The 16,134-nt window shown below is 43.2% G+C and overlaps 1 protein-coding gene across 7 annotated transcripts in view; it reads left to right on the plus strand.

Moving 5' to 3' along the window:
• Nucleotides 1-984: 984 nt before the first annotated feature.
• Nucleotides 985-16,134, plus strand: part of RIOX2 (ribosomal oxygenase 2) — a 30,578-nt gene continuing 15,428 nt past the window's right edge. For 4 of the 7 annotated variants that reach the window (XR_002732348.2, XR_002732347.2, XM_023216028.2 and 1 more), the window contains exons 1-4: nucleotides 985-1,049; nucleotides 5,753-6,223; nucleotides 11,709-11,828; nucleotides 14,250-14,378. Coding sequence is in view for 5 of the 7 variants with exons in the window: in XM_023216028.2 (XP_023071796.2) it covers nucleotides 5,792-6,223; nucleotides 11,709-11,828; nucleotides 14,250-14,378 (681 nt within the window). In the remaining 2 variants the exon portion in view is untranslated. The other 3 variants (XM_023216030.2, XM_023216029.2, XM_023216033.2) reach the window with 3 other exon arrangements.

Raw genomic sequence — 16,134 nt, forward strand, 5'->3', positions numbered from 1 at the left:
AGGTTGTGGTGAGGATGAAGTGAGGAGTATTTGAAACACCTAGCGTGGTGCCTTACAGCCAGGAAGAACTCAATTCAAGACTCGCTATTATTGTTAGTTTTAGACAAATGTTAGACAAGGGTGTACTTTGTTTCCATCTGCTCATGTGCTACTTGACCATTAGAAGCAGCCACTGGTCTCAGTTACCTTGACAGAATGAAATATCGACTTCCTCTGGGTCCTCTGGCTGTCTACAGAGCAAAGAAAGGCACAGGCCCGCCACTCATTTCCCTGCCCACTCGTTTGTGCCTCCCAAACGGACCCAAATGTTCCAAAGTAGAGAGTGTTAGGCCGAAAGGACTCAAATAACTGCAATTCTTGTTTCTATAGCCATAGTCGCAACGAATTTCCACTATCTTTTAAAACCAGGATTGATTCTGTCTCCCGGAGCGAGATGATATAAATGACACTCGGCTTGTACAAATCAGCATTGTGTAGCCACACAGCCCATAAGAAAGCTATGGGAGAATCCGGACCACCAACTCCCTAAAGTTGCACAGCTGGTATTCCCTCTTCAGGCCTGTTTCTCTATTCATAAAAGGAGCGGGGTTGCAGCAACACGCTCCCCCAAATCCCCTCCTCCCGCCCCAAGTTAAAAGAAAAAAAGGAGAGTCGGGTGGGTGGCTCACACCTATAATGCAGCACTTTGGGAGGCCGAGGCAGGAGGATCGCCTGAGCCCGGGAGGTGGAGGTTGCAGTGAGCCAAGATCGCACCACTGCACTCTAGCCTGGGGAGAGTGAGACCTTGTCTCACATACCAAAAAAAAAAAAAAAAAAAGAGAGAAAAAAAAAACAAGTCCATTTATCTCCTTCCATATGGACTAAAGAAACGCCCGGGCATGAACACCGAACACCGCGGGGTAGCCAGGGCCCGGGGCTCCCATCACTGGCTGGCCGGCGGGGCGGGGCGGGGGCTGGAGCACCGCCCGGAGCGTGCCCACGCCGCCCCGCCTCCAGCCGCCGCGCCGTCGCGCTGTGGGCTCGCGGCCGCGCGCAACAGGCCGTGCCGGGTGAGTGGGTCGCTATCGCTGGCTGTCTAGTCTAGCGCCGGGGCACGCCTGGTCGTGTCGGATCCCGCGGGACGCGCGCTGCTGCTCTAGACACCTGGGCCCGGGTGCGGGTGTGGGAGACCTGCCGGTCAGCGGGAAGCCTTGGTGGCAGGCTTTATGGTTGCCGGACCTGGGACGCGCGCCCAGGCGCCCCACCTCCCCGGAGACCGGGGCAGGGTGGGTGCAGCCCGGATCTAGGGTTATGGTCGCGGAAGCCTTGGGCACAGCGAGTCGCACAAGTGCCCGGCTGATGGTCGCAACCCCGGTTAACGAGCGCACAGAAAGTTTGGAGGTTTGGCAAGGAGGGTGGTGCCGGCTTCCGCCGGGTGGTGGCAGAACTGCCTGTGCGAGCGCGGCCTCCACGTGGGCTGCGCCGCCAGGCGTCAGGTCGGGCCTAAGAGACAGGCTCTACAGCTGGGAAACCTGAAGTTCAGGTGTGTGGGGAGAAGGGCAGCTGCATTACATCATATGCTTCCAATTCATTTATCAGCAAATAATTCCACAACGATTGGCCGACAGCTGGGTTGTCCAACAGGTTACTGAGACCAGGTAATTCACTGTTTTCAGGAAGGATAGACTGGAAGGAAGAGGATCTGATTTTACCACTCATTAGCTGTAAATCTGGTGCCTCGGGTTTCATGTCACTGGGCTCATCTTTGAGCGGAGGAACTTGATTGACCCAGCCTCTGCTGGTGCGGGTTTTTGCCTCCAGGACATCAAGCTTTGTAACATCAAGGTCACCAAAATACATTGAGGTATAGTCCGTTTCCTCTCTAAAATCAAATTAAAAAATAGCTGCTGGTCACCCCTTTAGGTCAATAGGAGAACCAGTTTTCCCTCTGGATTGATTAACATGTCTCTGAGCCAAAAAGAAATGTTTTAGGTCAGTCTGGGCAACCTTGTTACAAACAATATATAATTTCTGACAGCCGTGTGTGTTTAACTGAGCTGCGTTTGACTGTTGTCCTCCGTTAGTGGACGTGAAATTCATCTAGAGAGCGTATTATGTTGATGCAGATTTCTGGGCCGCAGCCATCAGAAGTGGCAATCCAGTGGGCTTGATAAGGGACCCAGAAATTTGCATGCTAACAACCTTGCTGGTAACTCTGAACTACATTCGGTAAAACAGTGCCCAGGGAATGTGGAAACTCATACTTCCCTCCCCCGCTTTAGTAGTAACTACTGATGTCTAAAGTGCCTTTTAGCTTTTACGATACTGTTGAATCCTGAAGTGACAGCTGCCAGCAGAAAAATAATCCCCTCTGCACAAACCATCTGTTTTTTCCGTAACTGTTTTGTGTAAGGCCTTTGTGATTTGTCTCCAAAATTGTATAGAGACAAAAGATGAAAACATGAAAAATTCAGCAAACATTTCTTGAGGACCTCTGTACCACACCTTGCTTGTTTCTGGGGATATACAAATCCTTTCCTTCAAAAGCTTCCTCGCGTCTTCATGTCCTCAAATATTATGGAAAAGGAGTTTAGGGTACCTTTAAAATATAGTGACTATCTATAGTATGGTTGTCAACATTGATTTTCTTATAGGGATTATCTGTGGGGTAGTCACCAAAGTATGAACCGTAAATCTTTTAGTCTTTTTACATTTAATGCTTATAGTTAAATGGAAAACAATTGCTCTTCAAAAACTTTTCTGTGATTTTATAGAAATATTTACTCCTATTGGGGTGGTCTCTGAGGCTTACGGGCAAGATTGTGTTGGCTGTACTATTCTAGACAAAGCATTGTCTTCTTTAATTACTATAGTATTGGATTCTAAGATAATGTGTTTTACTTTTTGCTGTTTCCGAAATTGTGATGTGTACCTTAAGACTTTCATATGTTTAATGTGGTAGGATGCTTCATCTTTCTCCCCTCTGCTCTAGAAAGCTGTTAAAAGGAATGGTTGTCTTCAGTATGAGTAGTGTGAGAATCAGAGAAATAGTGTATTTGCCCAGAAACCTCTAAGCTTAGGTTCCAATTAACGGAGCCTCAAATCATTTCAACATGAACATAGAGAAACAAATGATGTAACTTTTTGCAGTATGGGTAGTGAAATTTATATTCTAAGGAAAGCATTTGTTACACAGTATTGGGGTATATTTTGTTAGTGATTGTAGATGGGAAAGATTCTTTTAAGTGATTTTATTTCGGCATAAGTGTTTTGCATTCTTTGTTTAGCCACCCTTTCTGGTGAATGTGCTTATACTGTATTCATTATGCTTAAAGAAAACAAGCTTTTTGTTTGCATCTTCCTGCTGCTCTCTCCCCTTAAATTTTAAACGGAACAATTGTGAGCAATAAGAGATGTGTGGCTGAATATAAAATTACTGTATAGGGTGCCTTTAGTAATACAAACCTAATAAACCCATCTAGGTTTTTAAAAATTAAACGTGAGCAATGTGTGTGGTCCCCAAGACCATCCTTAGTTCAGCAATTTGCTAGGAGGACTTGGCTGATTTATTACAGGGAAAGGATGCCAAGTACAGTCAGCAAAGGGAAGAGGCACATGGATGAAGTTCTGGGGAGACCAAGTGCAAGACTCCAAGGGTCTTCGAGCGGCCACACCGGCTGCGCTCAGTTGCTGCAGCAGTTAGTTGTGTCAACACTTGTGAAATGTTGCCAACCAGGGAAGCTTGTTAGAGACGCAGTGCCCAGGGCTTTTACTGGGGGCTGGTCACTTAGGCCACCCCTGCCTGGCAGGTGTTGGTATAAACCGTAATGATTGTACGTTTTAGGCATGGTGAGCCATTCCTATCAGTTAATGGTGGTGGAAACTCTCCCAAAATCTTAAGTTCTCAGACGTCCGCCACAAGCTGCAGTTTCAAAGGAGAGCAGTCAGGCCTGCTATGGAACCTCTTCTGCATAAGCAGTACCCCTTGCTGAATCCATTTTTGTATCTCTTTGTATTTCTACATCACTTGAGAGTTCCATGTACTAGCTATGCCGTGCCTTCCCGAAGCCTTAGTTCTTTCCTTGAGAATTCAAGCTGGTCTGTTTCACTTAAAGGAAACATTTTCAGAAAATCTGTCTTACTGACCACATATCCTAAACACTAAAGTTTATTTTTTTTTTCCTAAGCTTAAAGCTTTACCCCTCTCCTGTAGGATTTTAGTATCAATTTGTATTCATTTTCCACCATGTCCTGCGTTTCCTTATCAAAAACACTTGGCCTTTTGAAGGAACTGAGCTGTTTAGAGGGTTTTATATTTTGACATTTCCTTTCTTAATCTGTGCAGTTTCCATCTGGGTTTCATTCTAAAGGTTCTTTCATAAGTTGCAACACATCACACAGTATGCAACACATCGTTCCAGGATGCTTACTTCCCAGGCCAGAACATTAGTTCCACTTAGTCTACAGTGTAGCTGAAATACTGCTTAGTTCTAATGACAAAAGAGCAGAGAACAGTATTCTTGCAATTCTGATAACTCACCAAAGTAGGAAAAGATACCATTTATAAATAACAAGTCTTTGAGAAATTTTGGTTTTTATAAGCACAGTGGTTCTTAACCTTGTTGGGAGACAGGGACTCCTTTAAGAATCTGCTGAAGGCAATGGAGTCTCTTCCCAGGGGGAAAGGACTTTAAGATAGAATTTTGCAGTCTCAGGACATTTAAATAATTTGAATTACAGTTCTTGGAAACAGATGAGGGAGACCTAGCCTTTAAGTATCAATAGTTGTGGTTTGGAGGCAGTTCTGAAGGAGCTTTGCAAGGCTTGGCTGAGTGGCTTCTGCTAGTCAGCAGTGTCAGCAGCAGAAGCATCACCTGGGAGCCTGTTAGAAATGTAGAATCTCAGGCTCCACCTTGGAGCTAGTGAATCATCTCCTGCATTTTATTGAGATGCTCAGGCGATCTGTGTGCACATTAAAGTTGGAGAAGTGCTGTGTTAGGGGTTAATGATATTGGTATTATTTAATATCTTCAGTTAAAAAGTTATAGTTTTTTCAAGACTTGAGATGTAACTACTTTTAACCTTCACTTTTCAGCCTTTAGGGGCTTTATTTGTTTCTTTAAACGAAGGGGAGTTTTTGATAAAAGTGGCAGTTTTCAGGAATAAGCTCAGAGTTGGAAGTGAGGAGGTTCAGGTGGTTAGTGGAGACAGGAGAAGGCAGTGGCCTGCTCCAGCCACCAGGAGACACTGTGGGTCCAGGGTGCATTGACTGACCTGCGCAACAGTTGGGGTGGGGCTGCGGTGAGGAGCACCTGGAAGTGGGCGGCTGTTAGTTGTTCTCCAGTCAAATGTTTGTAACTCAGAGTACGTCTAATTAGATGTGGGCTCTGATGCTGATGGGAGCCAAATCCAAGATATTTGACTTTGCTGTGTCAAGGACCACAGGCTGAACCTATGAGTAGGAACTGCTGAGACAGTTGAATAGGTTTATTTGGGATAATTATACTGCCCAATAAATAATACCATGACATAGTGCTTGTGTAAAAGAAAAACACGGTCTTCTTTAGATGAATATGTCATCTGAGTGGTGGTTGAGGCTGAATCATATCTTAGAAGAAACGACATTGGCTTAAGGCTGTCTCCTCTCCTGGGGGAAGTAGCTTTGACCTATGAGAGTTCTCATGAAGGTGTAATGGTCATTCAGTTGTGTGTGTGCGCGATCCACTAACACCAATGCTGGCACCTGACCATGTGTGTTCTGTTCTTTTGGTAGGTTTGCATTTCTTTATTGCTTTGTCTTGAAGACAGAACGATGCCAAAGAAAGCAAAGCCTGCAGGGAGTGGGAAGGAAGAGGGCCCGGTTCCCTGTAAGCAGGTGAAGGTAGAAGCAGCTGGGGGGCCTTCAGCTTTAAACTTTGACAGTCCCAGTAGTCTCTTTGAAAGTTTAATCTCGCCCATCAAGACAGAGACTTTTTTCAAGGAATTCTGGGAGCAGAAGCCCCTTCTCATTCAGAGAGATGACCCCGCACTGGCCACATACTATTGGTCCCTGTTCAAGCTAACAGATCTGAAGAGTCTGTGCAGCCGGGGAATGTACTATGGAAGAGACGTGAATGTCTGCCGGTGTGTCAATGGGAAGAAGAAGGTTTTAAATAAAGATGGCAAGGCACACTTTCTTCAGCTGAGAAAAGATTTTGATCAGAAAAGGGCAACGATTCAGTTTCACCAACCTCAGAGATTTAAGGTAACCAGTTTCCCCATTGCAGAATCCTCATACATTTTAAAGTACTAACATTTGGCCACATATCAGCTCAAGAGTGAATACGTAGTTTGATGGTGGTTAGCTTCCTGCCAGTTTGAGAAGGGGTAGCACCTCTTTGGTCTAAATGCATTCTAACTAGGATTAAGATTATGTGTTATGTTTTGGCTAAACTGTTAGAAACTCCAGCAACTCAGGGTAGACATTGTTGGGTATCATCGAGCTGCAAAAACTATACTGCAAGTTTATAAAGTCATGAAAGTGGCACTACAACTGCAGGAGTATGTTCTGTGAGCCAGTTTATGTTTTTCTATATGATAGACATTTCTATTTGGTTTGTCACATCACCGTAATTTAAGGCATGATAGCATCAAGGTGATCATTTTTTCCCGAAGTTGCGTCCCTTTACTGCCTGCGTCTAAGTAGAGGCTTCAGAGCCATGACCAGATCACATGCTAGATGCAAGTTCGATAAAGAGACTTCACCCTTAATGACACCCGAATGGGTGACATTGAGGTACAGGGTCCTGGAACTGCTCCTGGTAAGGCTTCATAGATGGAGGAAATCTTTGCTTTGCAAATGCAGAGGACTGGCAAATTTTTGCTTTATTTCTATATCAGGGATTGACATTTGGGAAATAATTTGCCTCCTCTATGCTCGATTTCTACATTTATAAAATGCAGGTTTAGTATGAGCTAATTTGTTTTCCTCAAGGTGTGAGATCTGTATCTCATCTCATGACAGATGGCCCAGAACAGGTGAGGGGCTGTTCTAAATTTTAGATAAATTTTGATCCCCATTCAGAAACCCCCTTCTGTGACCCTCCGTTAAGGCAAAATGGCAACATGGGAGGAGAAAGAGAGGGGTTTGTGAGGTTCCATATTGAGAGGAATGAATTCTGGCTTTATTGATGGCTTCTGGGACTCTGTTGTCAGTTACCAATAGTGTTTCCGGTGATTTAACTTGAGGTGGCTTGTTACATCCCACCGGCCTTCATCTGGTGAATACCCCTCCCTTTCTTTCCTGTCTAAAAGATCTTGAACCTATTCATACTCTGTGTGAAGTATGAATACTCTTAGATTCAAGACAAGTCCTGATTCCAGCTATTCCATCTCAAGCAATCATACGAAGTTGAAATGTCCCTGAAATGCTAACCTTGTGGCCTAGGCACTCAAAAAGAATTTACAAATCATTTGTCAGACCAAGTTATGATTTGAATTCAGAAAATATGGACACCATCAATAAAATGCTTCTCGCTGAGCTAGTCCTTGACTAGAAGTAGCACTTGTAAGAGCGCTTTTTAGAAACCTGAAAACTCTAAACATCAATGAATTCAGTGAATTTGATTGCGTGTACTTTGGTTATAGACCAGCAGAGAGGTGATGTTTGGCATATGTGTGGTATCCACTGTGGCTGTCATTTCTCTACTTTAGAATCATCTCCCCCCAGGACTTTTCTCTGCTCATCCACTTAAGCCCTGCACATTCCTCGTCTGGGATTCCAGTGTCCAAGAACCTGTTTCTTTTGCCTTGTTGACTAGGCTCTGGCTGAGTTTATTAAAGCAGGAAGGATGAGCTTTCTCAGGGCAAATTCAGCCCTCAGGCCAGACTAGGTTGTGCCTTTTTTTTTTTTTTTTTTTTTTTTTTTTCCAGGCTGAGTCTCGCTCTTTGCCCAGGTTGAAGTGCAGTGGCATGATCTCGGCTTACTGCAAGCCTCGCCTCCCGGGTTCAAGTGATCCTTCTGCCTCAGCCCACCTAGTAGCTAGGATTACAGGCATACAGCACCATGCCCGGCTAGTTTTTGTGTTTTTAGTAGAGACAGGGTTTCACCATGTTGGCCAGGCTGGTCTTGAACTTCTGCCCTCAGGTGATCCACCCACCTCAGCCTCCCAAAGTGCTGGGATTACAGGCATGAGCTACTGTGCTGGGCCTTTTTTTTTTTTTTTTTTTTTTAAATCTCTTTCTACCACCCATACTGGAGAGACCTATAAGCCGTAGGAGCTCACTGTCTTCCACTAGAGTCTGGATTCTAAGTACTATATTATGAGGTGGTTTGGTATTGTGTATGTTTCTTTAGTAATGGGCTTATTAACATCAGAATAGAGGAAGTCTAGAAGCAGTTTATCCCTGGCCAGGTTGAGAGACTGTTAGAGTGAACATGCCACCCTTGGTTTACTGGGTCTCAGACTGTGCACAGCTTATTAGTAGAGTTAGTTTAAAAACGAGTAAGGGGGTAACCAGGGAACCATAATAAGTTGTTTGCACTTGCTTTCGGTAATCCATATATTAAAAGTCCTGGTGAGAGGAATTATCACAATTATTTGCATTTTGCTTAGCAGACTAGAGTTTAAAAGTAATTTCATATATTTAAACTTTTGAACTTTCTAACAGGCATTTGAAATAGGGCAGCTTTTGTTCCATTTTCTTTTTTTCTCTTTCTCTTTTTTTTTTTTTTTTGAGATGGAGTCTTGCCCTGTCACCCAGGCTGGAGTGCAGTGGTGCAATCTTGGCTCACTGCAGCCTCCGCCTCCAGTGTTCAAGCAGTTCTCCTGCCTCAGCCTCCTGAGTGGCTGGGATTACAGGTGCGTGCCACCACACCCGACTAATTTTGTTTTTTTTCAGTAGAGATGGGGTTTCACCATGTTGGCCAGGCTGGCCTCGAACTCCTGACCTTGTGATCCACCTGCCTTGGCCTCCCAAAATGCTGGGATTACAGGCATGAGCCACTGCACCTGGCTGTGGACTCCATTTTCTGTGTGAAAAAACGAGTTCACAGATGTGACCTTTCCATAGCTATTCCAAGCTGATAAGGGTTTCTGACTTCAAATTTAAGGCATTTTCCTACCATACTTTGAAAGATGTAAATTGAAATTTAGTAGGTCTTTTTGTATGTTTGCTTTTGCCTTTCTTTAGGCATATACGTGGGCTTCTATTTTAGCCATGGCCTTGAGTTTTGATTCTGAGGGGTAGGTCAGTGGAGAGGGGAGGTCACAGCCAGCCAGGAGAGAGACTTCCGCCTTCTCCCTTTCATTGTTCTAGGTCCTGCTTGGACTCGCTGGATATCGAGTCCTGTGGTAAAGGAGAAGACAGGTTTCAGGAGCCTTGTTTGTGCTTGAGTCAATGTTAGTAAAGCAATATGGCTTGTATACTGCTTTGCAATTTAAATAGGATTTGTGATAAGTTGTTTTATGCTGTTCGCCACAGTGTTTGAGTGGGACTGGTAATATCGTTATCTTAAAGATAAACAACTGAAGTCACCTTGCTTGTAATTATAACTTGAACCGAGGTAGTTTGGCTCCAGATCTCTTCTAGTAGGCCACGGTTGGCAGATTCAGAGGCTAAAGGTCCTGGTGAAATAGAAAAATTGTGCCATTAATAGCATTTTCAGTAACCTTTAAGAAGACAAGAGACGTATTCATCAGTTACAGACCCTGATAGTTGGGTCGGGAACCATAAAATCACCTGTACAGTTCTGCAAGGCCTCTCACACCATCAGAGAGAGAGAGAGAGAGAGAAGCCTGGTTTTCTGGTGGTTCCAGTTACTATATAAAAATAATTGCAGAACCAGGTCCTGTTGGCCTTTCCCTGAAATAAATTAGGCCCTTTTGGAGCTCTGTTAACTCTTTGGAGCTATTCAGATGATACTAAATTATTTTTTCTGTGTTAAGTAGAAACTCTGAGATTATAAATAGAGACGCCCAATAGTCTGTATAAAGATGTCCTTGGCTAAGTCCATGGCTCATATCTGTAATCCTAGCACTTTGGGAGGCCAGAGTAGGAGGATAACTTGAATCCAAGAGTTTGACACCAGTCTGGGCAGCAAAGTGAGACCATCATCTCTACAAAAAGAGAAAAAAAAAAAAAAAAGAAAAAAATTAGCCGGGCAAGGTGGCATGCATCTGCAGTCCCAGCTGCTTGGGAGGCTGAGATGTGAGGATCATTTAAGTCTGGGATGTCGAGGCTCCATTGAACTGTGATTGTGATCACACCACTGCACTTCAGCCTGGGTGACAGAGCAGACTATGTCTTAAAAAAGTCTTTTTTTGTATTGACCCAGTTCTTCCCAGTTCTTTCTCACTTGATGTTTTTAATACAGTGGATTCTTTTTCACTCCTGTGGTAGAAGGGACTCCAAGCTGTGGTCGTCGGTTCGCTCAGCAAATATTTAAATACGTTGTCGTGCAGTCTGTGTGCCAGGCACTGTACATTCATGTTTAAAACTTTAGTCTCTTTAGTGTCCTGTGTGGTTTGTCTTTTCTTAAATTATCTGAAAGGTATGGACTCTGGAGCCATGCTGCCTGAATTTGAATCCCGGCGCCATCGTTTACTAGTTGTATGTTCTCATGCCTCAGTTTCCTCATCTGTAAACTGAAGATAATGATAGTACCCTCTCTAAACGGAAAGTAATGATGGTACTCTCTTTATGAGGCAGGGTTATTGTGAGGGTTGCATAATTAATATGTGTAAAGCACTTGGAGACAGTGCCTGGCACATAAGAAGTGCCATTATCTACATGGCCTAATTGCCCCCTCCTCTCTTCTCGTCAGCCTTGGTAAAATCAGACTTCTTTCTCTCTCATGGGAATATATGGCCCATCGCTAGGCCCCTCAGTCTGATGTTTGCTCTAAAGAGTTGATAGTAGAGAGAGGGAACATTACCCAGCCTGTTATTCCTTCTCTGTCTGTACCTTCTTCCTATGTTATCATTTCTGTTCCCATTGCTTTAAATATCCAGTTTATATAGGCAATTGCCAAGTGTAAATCTTCAGTACTTCGTTTCTGCCAGAACTTCAGACCGACTTAAAGACATCTCCATGTGGGGGGGTCTTAGCATCCCAAACTTAACATTTCTAATATAAAACTCTTTTTTTTTTTTGTCCTGAAAACTTGTTTTTTGTAAGTTTTTTGCATCTCATTACATGGAAAGGGGAACTGACTGCCCACGTCAAAAACTCAGGGGTATTTTTTTTTAACTCCTCTCCTTTACGTTGAGTCTGTCAGCAAGTCCTGTCTGTCCTGCTTCTAGAGTGCATCCCACTCTTCCGTTTCCCTCCATGCCTTTCTTACCACCCCGGTCACTTCTCGCTTGAGCTGCTGCCTGAGAAGCTTCCTCACTAGTCTCTCTGACTTCCACTCTTTTCTACAGTGCATTCTTCACACAATAACCAGGGTGAGCTTTCAAAACTGGAAATTGGATTGTGTCCTTCCTTGCTTAAAAGCCTTCCGGACTCCCAGTTGCCCACCTTGTCAGTCTCCCCTTTATCTGTTCACATCTGTTGCATGGTGTTTCTGCACTGGAATGGAAGATTTTTGAGGGCATGGTTATTGGCTGTATCATTGCATAATTCCCAGTATCTGGTATATAATAGTTGCGCAGTAAGGACTTCCTAAGTGAACAAGAGCATGCTCTTACTCTTATTTCTAATACATTTTGCACCACACCCACCACCCTTTTTTTTCCTTTTTTGTAAAGGATGAGCTTTGGAGGATCCAGGAGAAGCTGGAATGTTACTTTGGCTCCTTGGTTGGCTCGAATGTGTACATAACTCCCGCAGGATCCCAGGGCCTACCGCCCCATTATGATGATGTCGAGGTAAGAGAGGGAGAAAATTGCCCCATGCTGGGGAGAACGAGTTGTTGAGAGCCTGGTTTAGTAGAGTTGTCAGGGTGAGTTCACATTATTCTCTAAGGCTCTTAGGTCTGTATTCACTCTTTCTGTGCAGTGTCTGGAGATATTGATTTCATCAAAATGTTGGGCCAAAGTAAATCCCACTAAACTGGTTTCCCGTTCTGTCTCAAAGGAAGAGATTGTTTCCAACCTTACTAATTTAAAGAGCCACACATTCCTTTGAAACAAGTATTTATTGAATTTATCTACAGAAAGGTGTGCTTGGTTTTCCTTTAATTTCACAAAGTATGGTCTTTAATAAGGTGAGGTCACAATCCTTCATCTGCTTTCATTTTGTTCTTTTTCAGTAGCTGCCAAAAATATGTATGTATTTTCCATTTGTGAAAATCTTGGGGCAGCTTGAATGAGGGTCATGGTTTCACTTAAGCACTGGCATCTTGACAAGTGTTGATTTCACTCTGATGTGGCTGCCAAACAAATTTAACTCTTTGGCTTATGTATTCCATAGTTTTATTTTTGTCCTCATATAAGGTGTAAACACGGAGTTATTAGTAAAAAGTCCCCTTTTTTTCTCCTGTGGTAGCAATTTGGCATCAATACATTTTCCCAAAATGTTATTCTTAATGTTTTTAATAGAACATTAAAATATCTTTGACTGATTAAAGAATAAAAAATACTAAGTTTTCCTGTCTGCCCAGGCCCTTTCAACATTCAGGATTTAGACATTCAGTAATATCTGAAGCTTGGCTTTTCCATCAGAGATTATGGGCTTTCAGCTATCTGATAGAAGATTTAAAGGAATGAGATAGTGGAATAGAAAGAACTCAGCGAGGCTCTAAGAAAGTGAAAAGAATGAATATCAAGTGTCAGGATTCATGATTCCCTGTTTTTAAAAATAAAACCCAGTAGTAGCAACTTTCGTTTAGCTGTGGAATGACATGCATTCCTCATCTTTCATTTTTATTTTTTATCGGAAACTTGTACCGTTGACCCTTGAGCAGAGTGGGGGTTAGTGCCGCCAACAACACCTTGTGCAGTCTGAAATCCGCTTGTGACTTTTGACTCCCCCGAAATTTAACTACTAGTAGCCTACCATTGCCTAGATATCTTACTGATAGCATAAATTGGTTAACACTTATTTTGTATGTTATATGTGTTGTATACTTTATTCTTCAATAAAGTAATCTGGAGAAAAGTTATTAAGAAAATTGTAAGAAAGAGAAAATATATTTCTAGTACTGTATCAGTACAGTAAGTTTACATCATTTGTTTACAAACTAAATTGTCCATCTGAAACGGTGGGCAGCCACAGCTGCAGGCCTTAGTCTACAGTACACATCAAGCAATTCAACTTTTTCTTGTAATGTTACAACTTTTTTTCTGCTTCTCGTGAGTACTTGGAGTAGCCATGGTGGCACTTCATATGGGTCCCATGGTATTATTCAAGGCTTAAGGTGTTGCACTCAACATGATGAAAAATACACAAGAACTGTTGAGAGATCACTTTTTACTGTGATATACAATTCACTGTAGAGAGGAATTGTTCATGTGGAGATAATTAGCATCTCACTTGAGCTCATGGCAATAGCAACAGAAGGTAGTACAAAATTATTACAGTAGTACAGTATGTACTAAAGTTAATTTTATTCAGCTATTCCACATTGCATCTTTAAGTTCATTTACGTTTCTTGACTGCAAATGGTGACATGTATGGTCTGGAAGTATTTGTATGGGTAAGTTTTGATAAATTTTAACCTTTCGTAATAGATCTGTGAATATGGTAGTAGATGATAGACTAATATCTATGTATGTTTTTATATTGGATGCATTTATGACATTCTTAATTCTTTTGATATTTTTCATGTTTTTCAAATTGTTGCAAATCTCCCCCAAATTTTCCAATATATTTATTGAAAAAAAATCAGCATATAAGCAGACCTGCACGGTTTATCCCCATGCCGTCAGGCCAGGTGCAGTGGCTCACACCTGTAATCACTTTGGGAGGCCAAGGCGAGAGGATTGTTTAAAGCCAGGAGTTCAAGACCAGCCTGGGCAACAAAATGACACCCCATCTCTACAAAAAAAGATAAATTAGTTGGATGCTGTGGTGTATGCCAGCTTCCCAGCAATGCAGGAAGGTAGGGTGAGAGGATCGTTGAGCCCAGGAGTTTGAGAGGCTTCAGTGAGCTGTAATTGTGATACTGCACTCCAGCCTGGCCAGCAGAGTGGGACTGTCTCTAACAACAACAACAAAAAAAAAACCTATGTTGTTCAAGGCTCACCTATATATTTGTCTAAGCCCTTAGAGGGCTAATATTCCAGAAGCACTTTGTGTGTGACTTGTCAGGAAGCTCTCTGATGCTCCTGGGCCTTGTGGGTCTCTAGGTTTTCATCCTGCAGCTGGAGGGAGAGAAACACTGGCGCCTCTACCACCCCACTGTGCCCCTGGCACGAGAATACAGCGTGGAGGCCGAGGAGAGGATCGGCAGGCCGGTGCATGAGTTCATGCTGAAGGTATGTGATGACCATTGTGGGCACCTCATTGTTGGAGCCATTGTGGTTTTCTGTGTTGCTAAGACAAGTTCAGGCTCAAGGTTTAGAGTTCATGTCATGGTCCCCATGGGAATGTATCCCTGGGTCTCAGGGCAGGGTGGCTGTCATTGCCGTCAGCCAGCACATGCAATTTCTGAAGGAGTCTTGGTGGTTTGCGCTTGGAGACGTGAGTTAAGGAAGTATTAAGTTCATTTCCCAAATAACCTGTCTTCATGTGCAGTTCAAGTTCAACAGGAAGAAAGAGAATTCAGTGAACCATTTACTGCTCTAAAGGAAAAATGGAAGCTCTGGCTTTGGTCAGCTTCTCCACATCTAAGACAGTGGTCAGCACAGGGCTGGAAGTTGCTTAGACAGAGGATAGCCAGGGATCCCTTAGTTTTTTTTTTTTGTTGCTAAAATTCCAGTGTGACTCATTTTCATCCTGGTTTTATGGCACGCTATCTCTGTAGCCCCTGCATACAGTTACCAGAACGGTAGTAATCAGGAAAGCTCTTGAGGATTCCTTCTCTGGGAATTCGGGTGGCTTGATCATGTGCAGGTTCCTTGGCATCTTGCTGCTGAGAAAATCTGTCTTTGAGCAGTTAACATCGAAGGGAACATAGCCAGTCCCTAGCAGGAGAGGTTGTTGAGGAAAAGAATGTTAGAGGGATAGTAGTTCCATGATTCAACTTTATACTCTTTCTTAAAACATGTAACTTAATTTCCTTTAGCATAAAACAATAGTTATTTTAAACCATTCCAAAGATTCTGCCAACCTGACACATTTGCATATACTTATTGTTTTTCTTGTGTCTCAGAGTTATAATTAGTCTGTTTCTTACTCAGTGCCTTGTGTGTTTCTGGATTTCAAAATCCTTCCCTACCTCCCAGTAACTAAGGGAAACAATCTTGCTTTTTAGGATGGGTGCCTATATTATAGGATACTTCAATAAATAAGCAACAGTAAAGGTAGCCTTACTGGGTTTTTTAATGCTTTGAGTCACTGGTCATCAAACTGTGGCTCATGGGCCAGAAAATCTGGCCTACTGCCTATTTTTGTAAAGAGTTTATTGGAACACAGCCACACCCATTCCTTAATGTACTGTCTTCACTCAGCACCAGCAGAGCGGACTAGTTGCCACAGAGATCACGTGGCCCGCAAACCAAAAACATTTCCATTTGGCTCTTCACAGAGTTTGCCAGCTTCTGCTTTTGTTGCACCATGTTTACATAGATTCATGGTTGGTTATCTTTAAAGACTAAGCCATCAATAGTCTGGAGGTCAGGGCTGAGTTACTCAGGCTAATGACCTGGCTACTTGTTCTGCCCGAGAAGGTCAGGCTTCATCGTGGCCTCTAAGTGTAAAGGGTGTGGATTCTTTGTAGTGTTGCCCATTAAACACTCAGTGAACACAGAGTCCATTAAGAGATCCCTGAGTCTCCTGGACGGAGAAAGACCATGTTGTGCAGTGTTGTTCAACTGTGTGTGTGTACGTGCATGTGAGGGTTTGTTTTTATTTTTTATTATTTTTTATTTTTTAGACAGAGTCTTGCCCTGTCACCCAGACTGGAGGGCAATAGTGCAATTTTGGCTCACTGCAACCTCCGCCTCCTGGGTTCAAGCGATTCTCCTGCCTCAGCCTCCCGACTAGCTGGGATTACAGGTGTCCACCACCACGCCCGGCTAATTTTTTGTATCTTTAGTAGAGACAGGGTTTCACCATGTTGGCCAGGATGGT

The sequence above is a fragment of the Piliocolobus tephrosceles genome, chromosome 2 (genome assembly GCF_002776525.5).
Source record: "Piliocolobus tephrosceles isolate RC106 chromosome 2, ASM277652v3, whole genome shotgun sequence".
Classification (NCBI taxonomy): Eukaryota; Metazoa; Chordata; class Mammalia; order Primates; family Cercopithecidae; genus Piliocolobus; species Piliocolobus tephrosceles.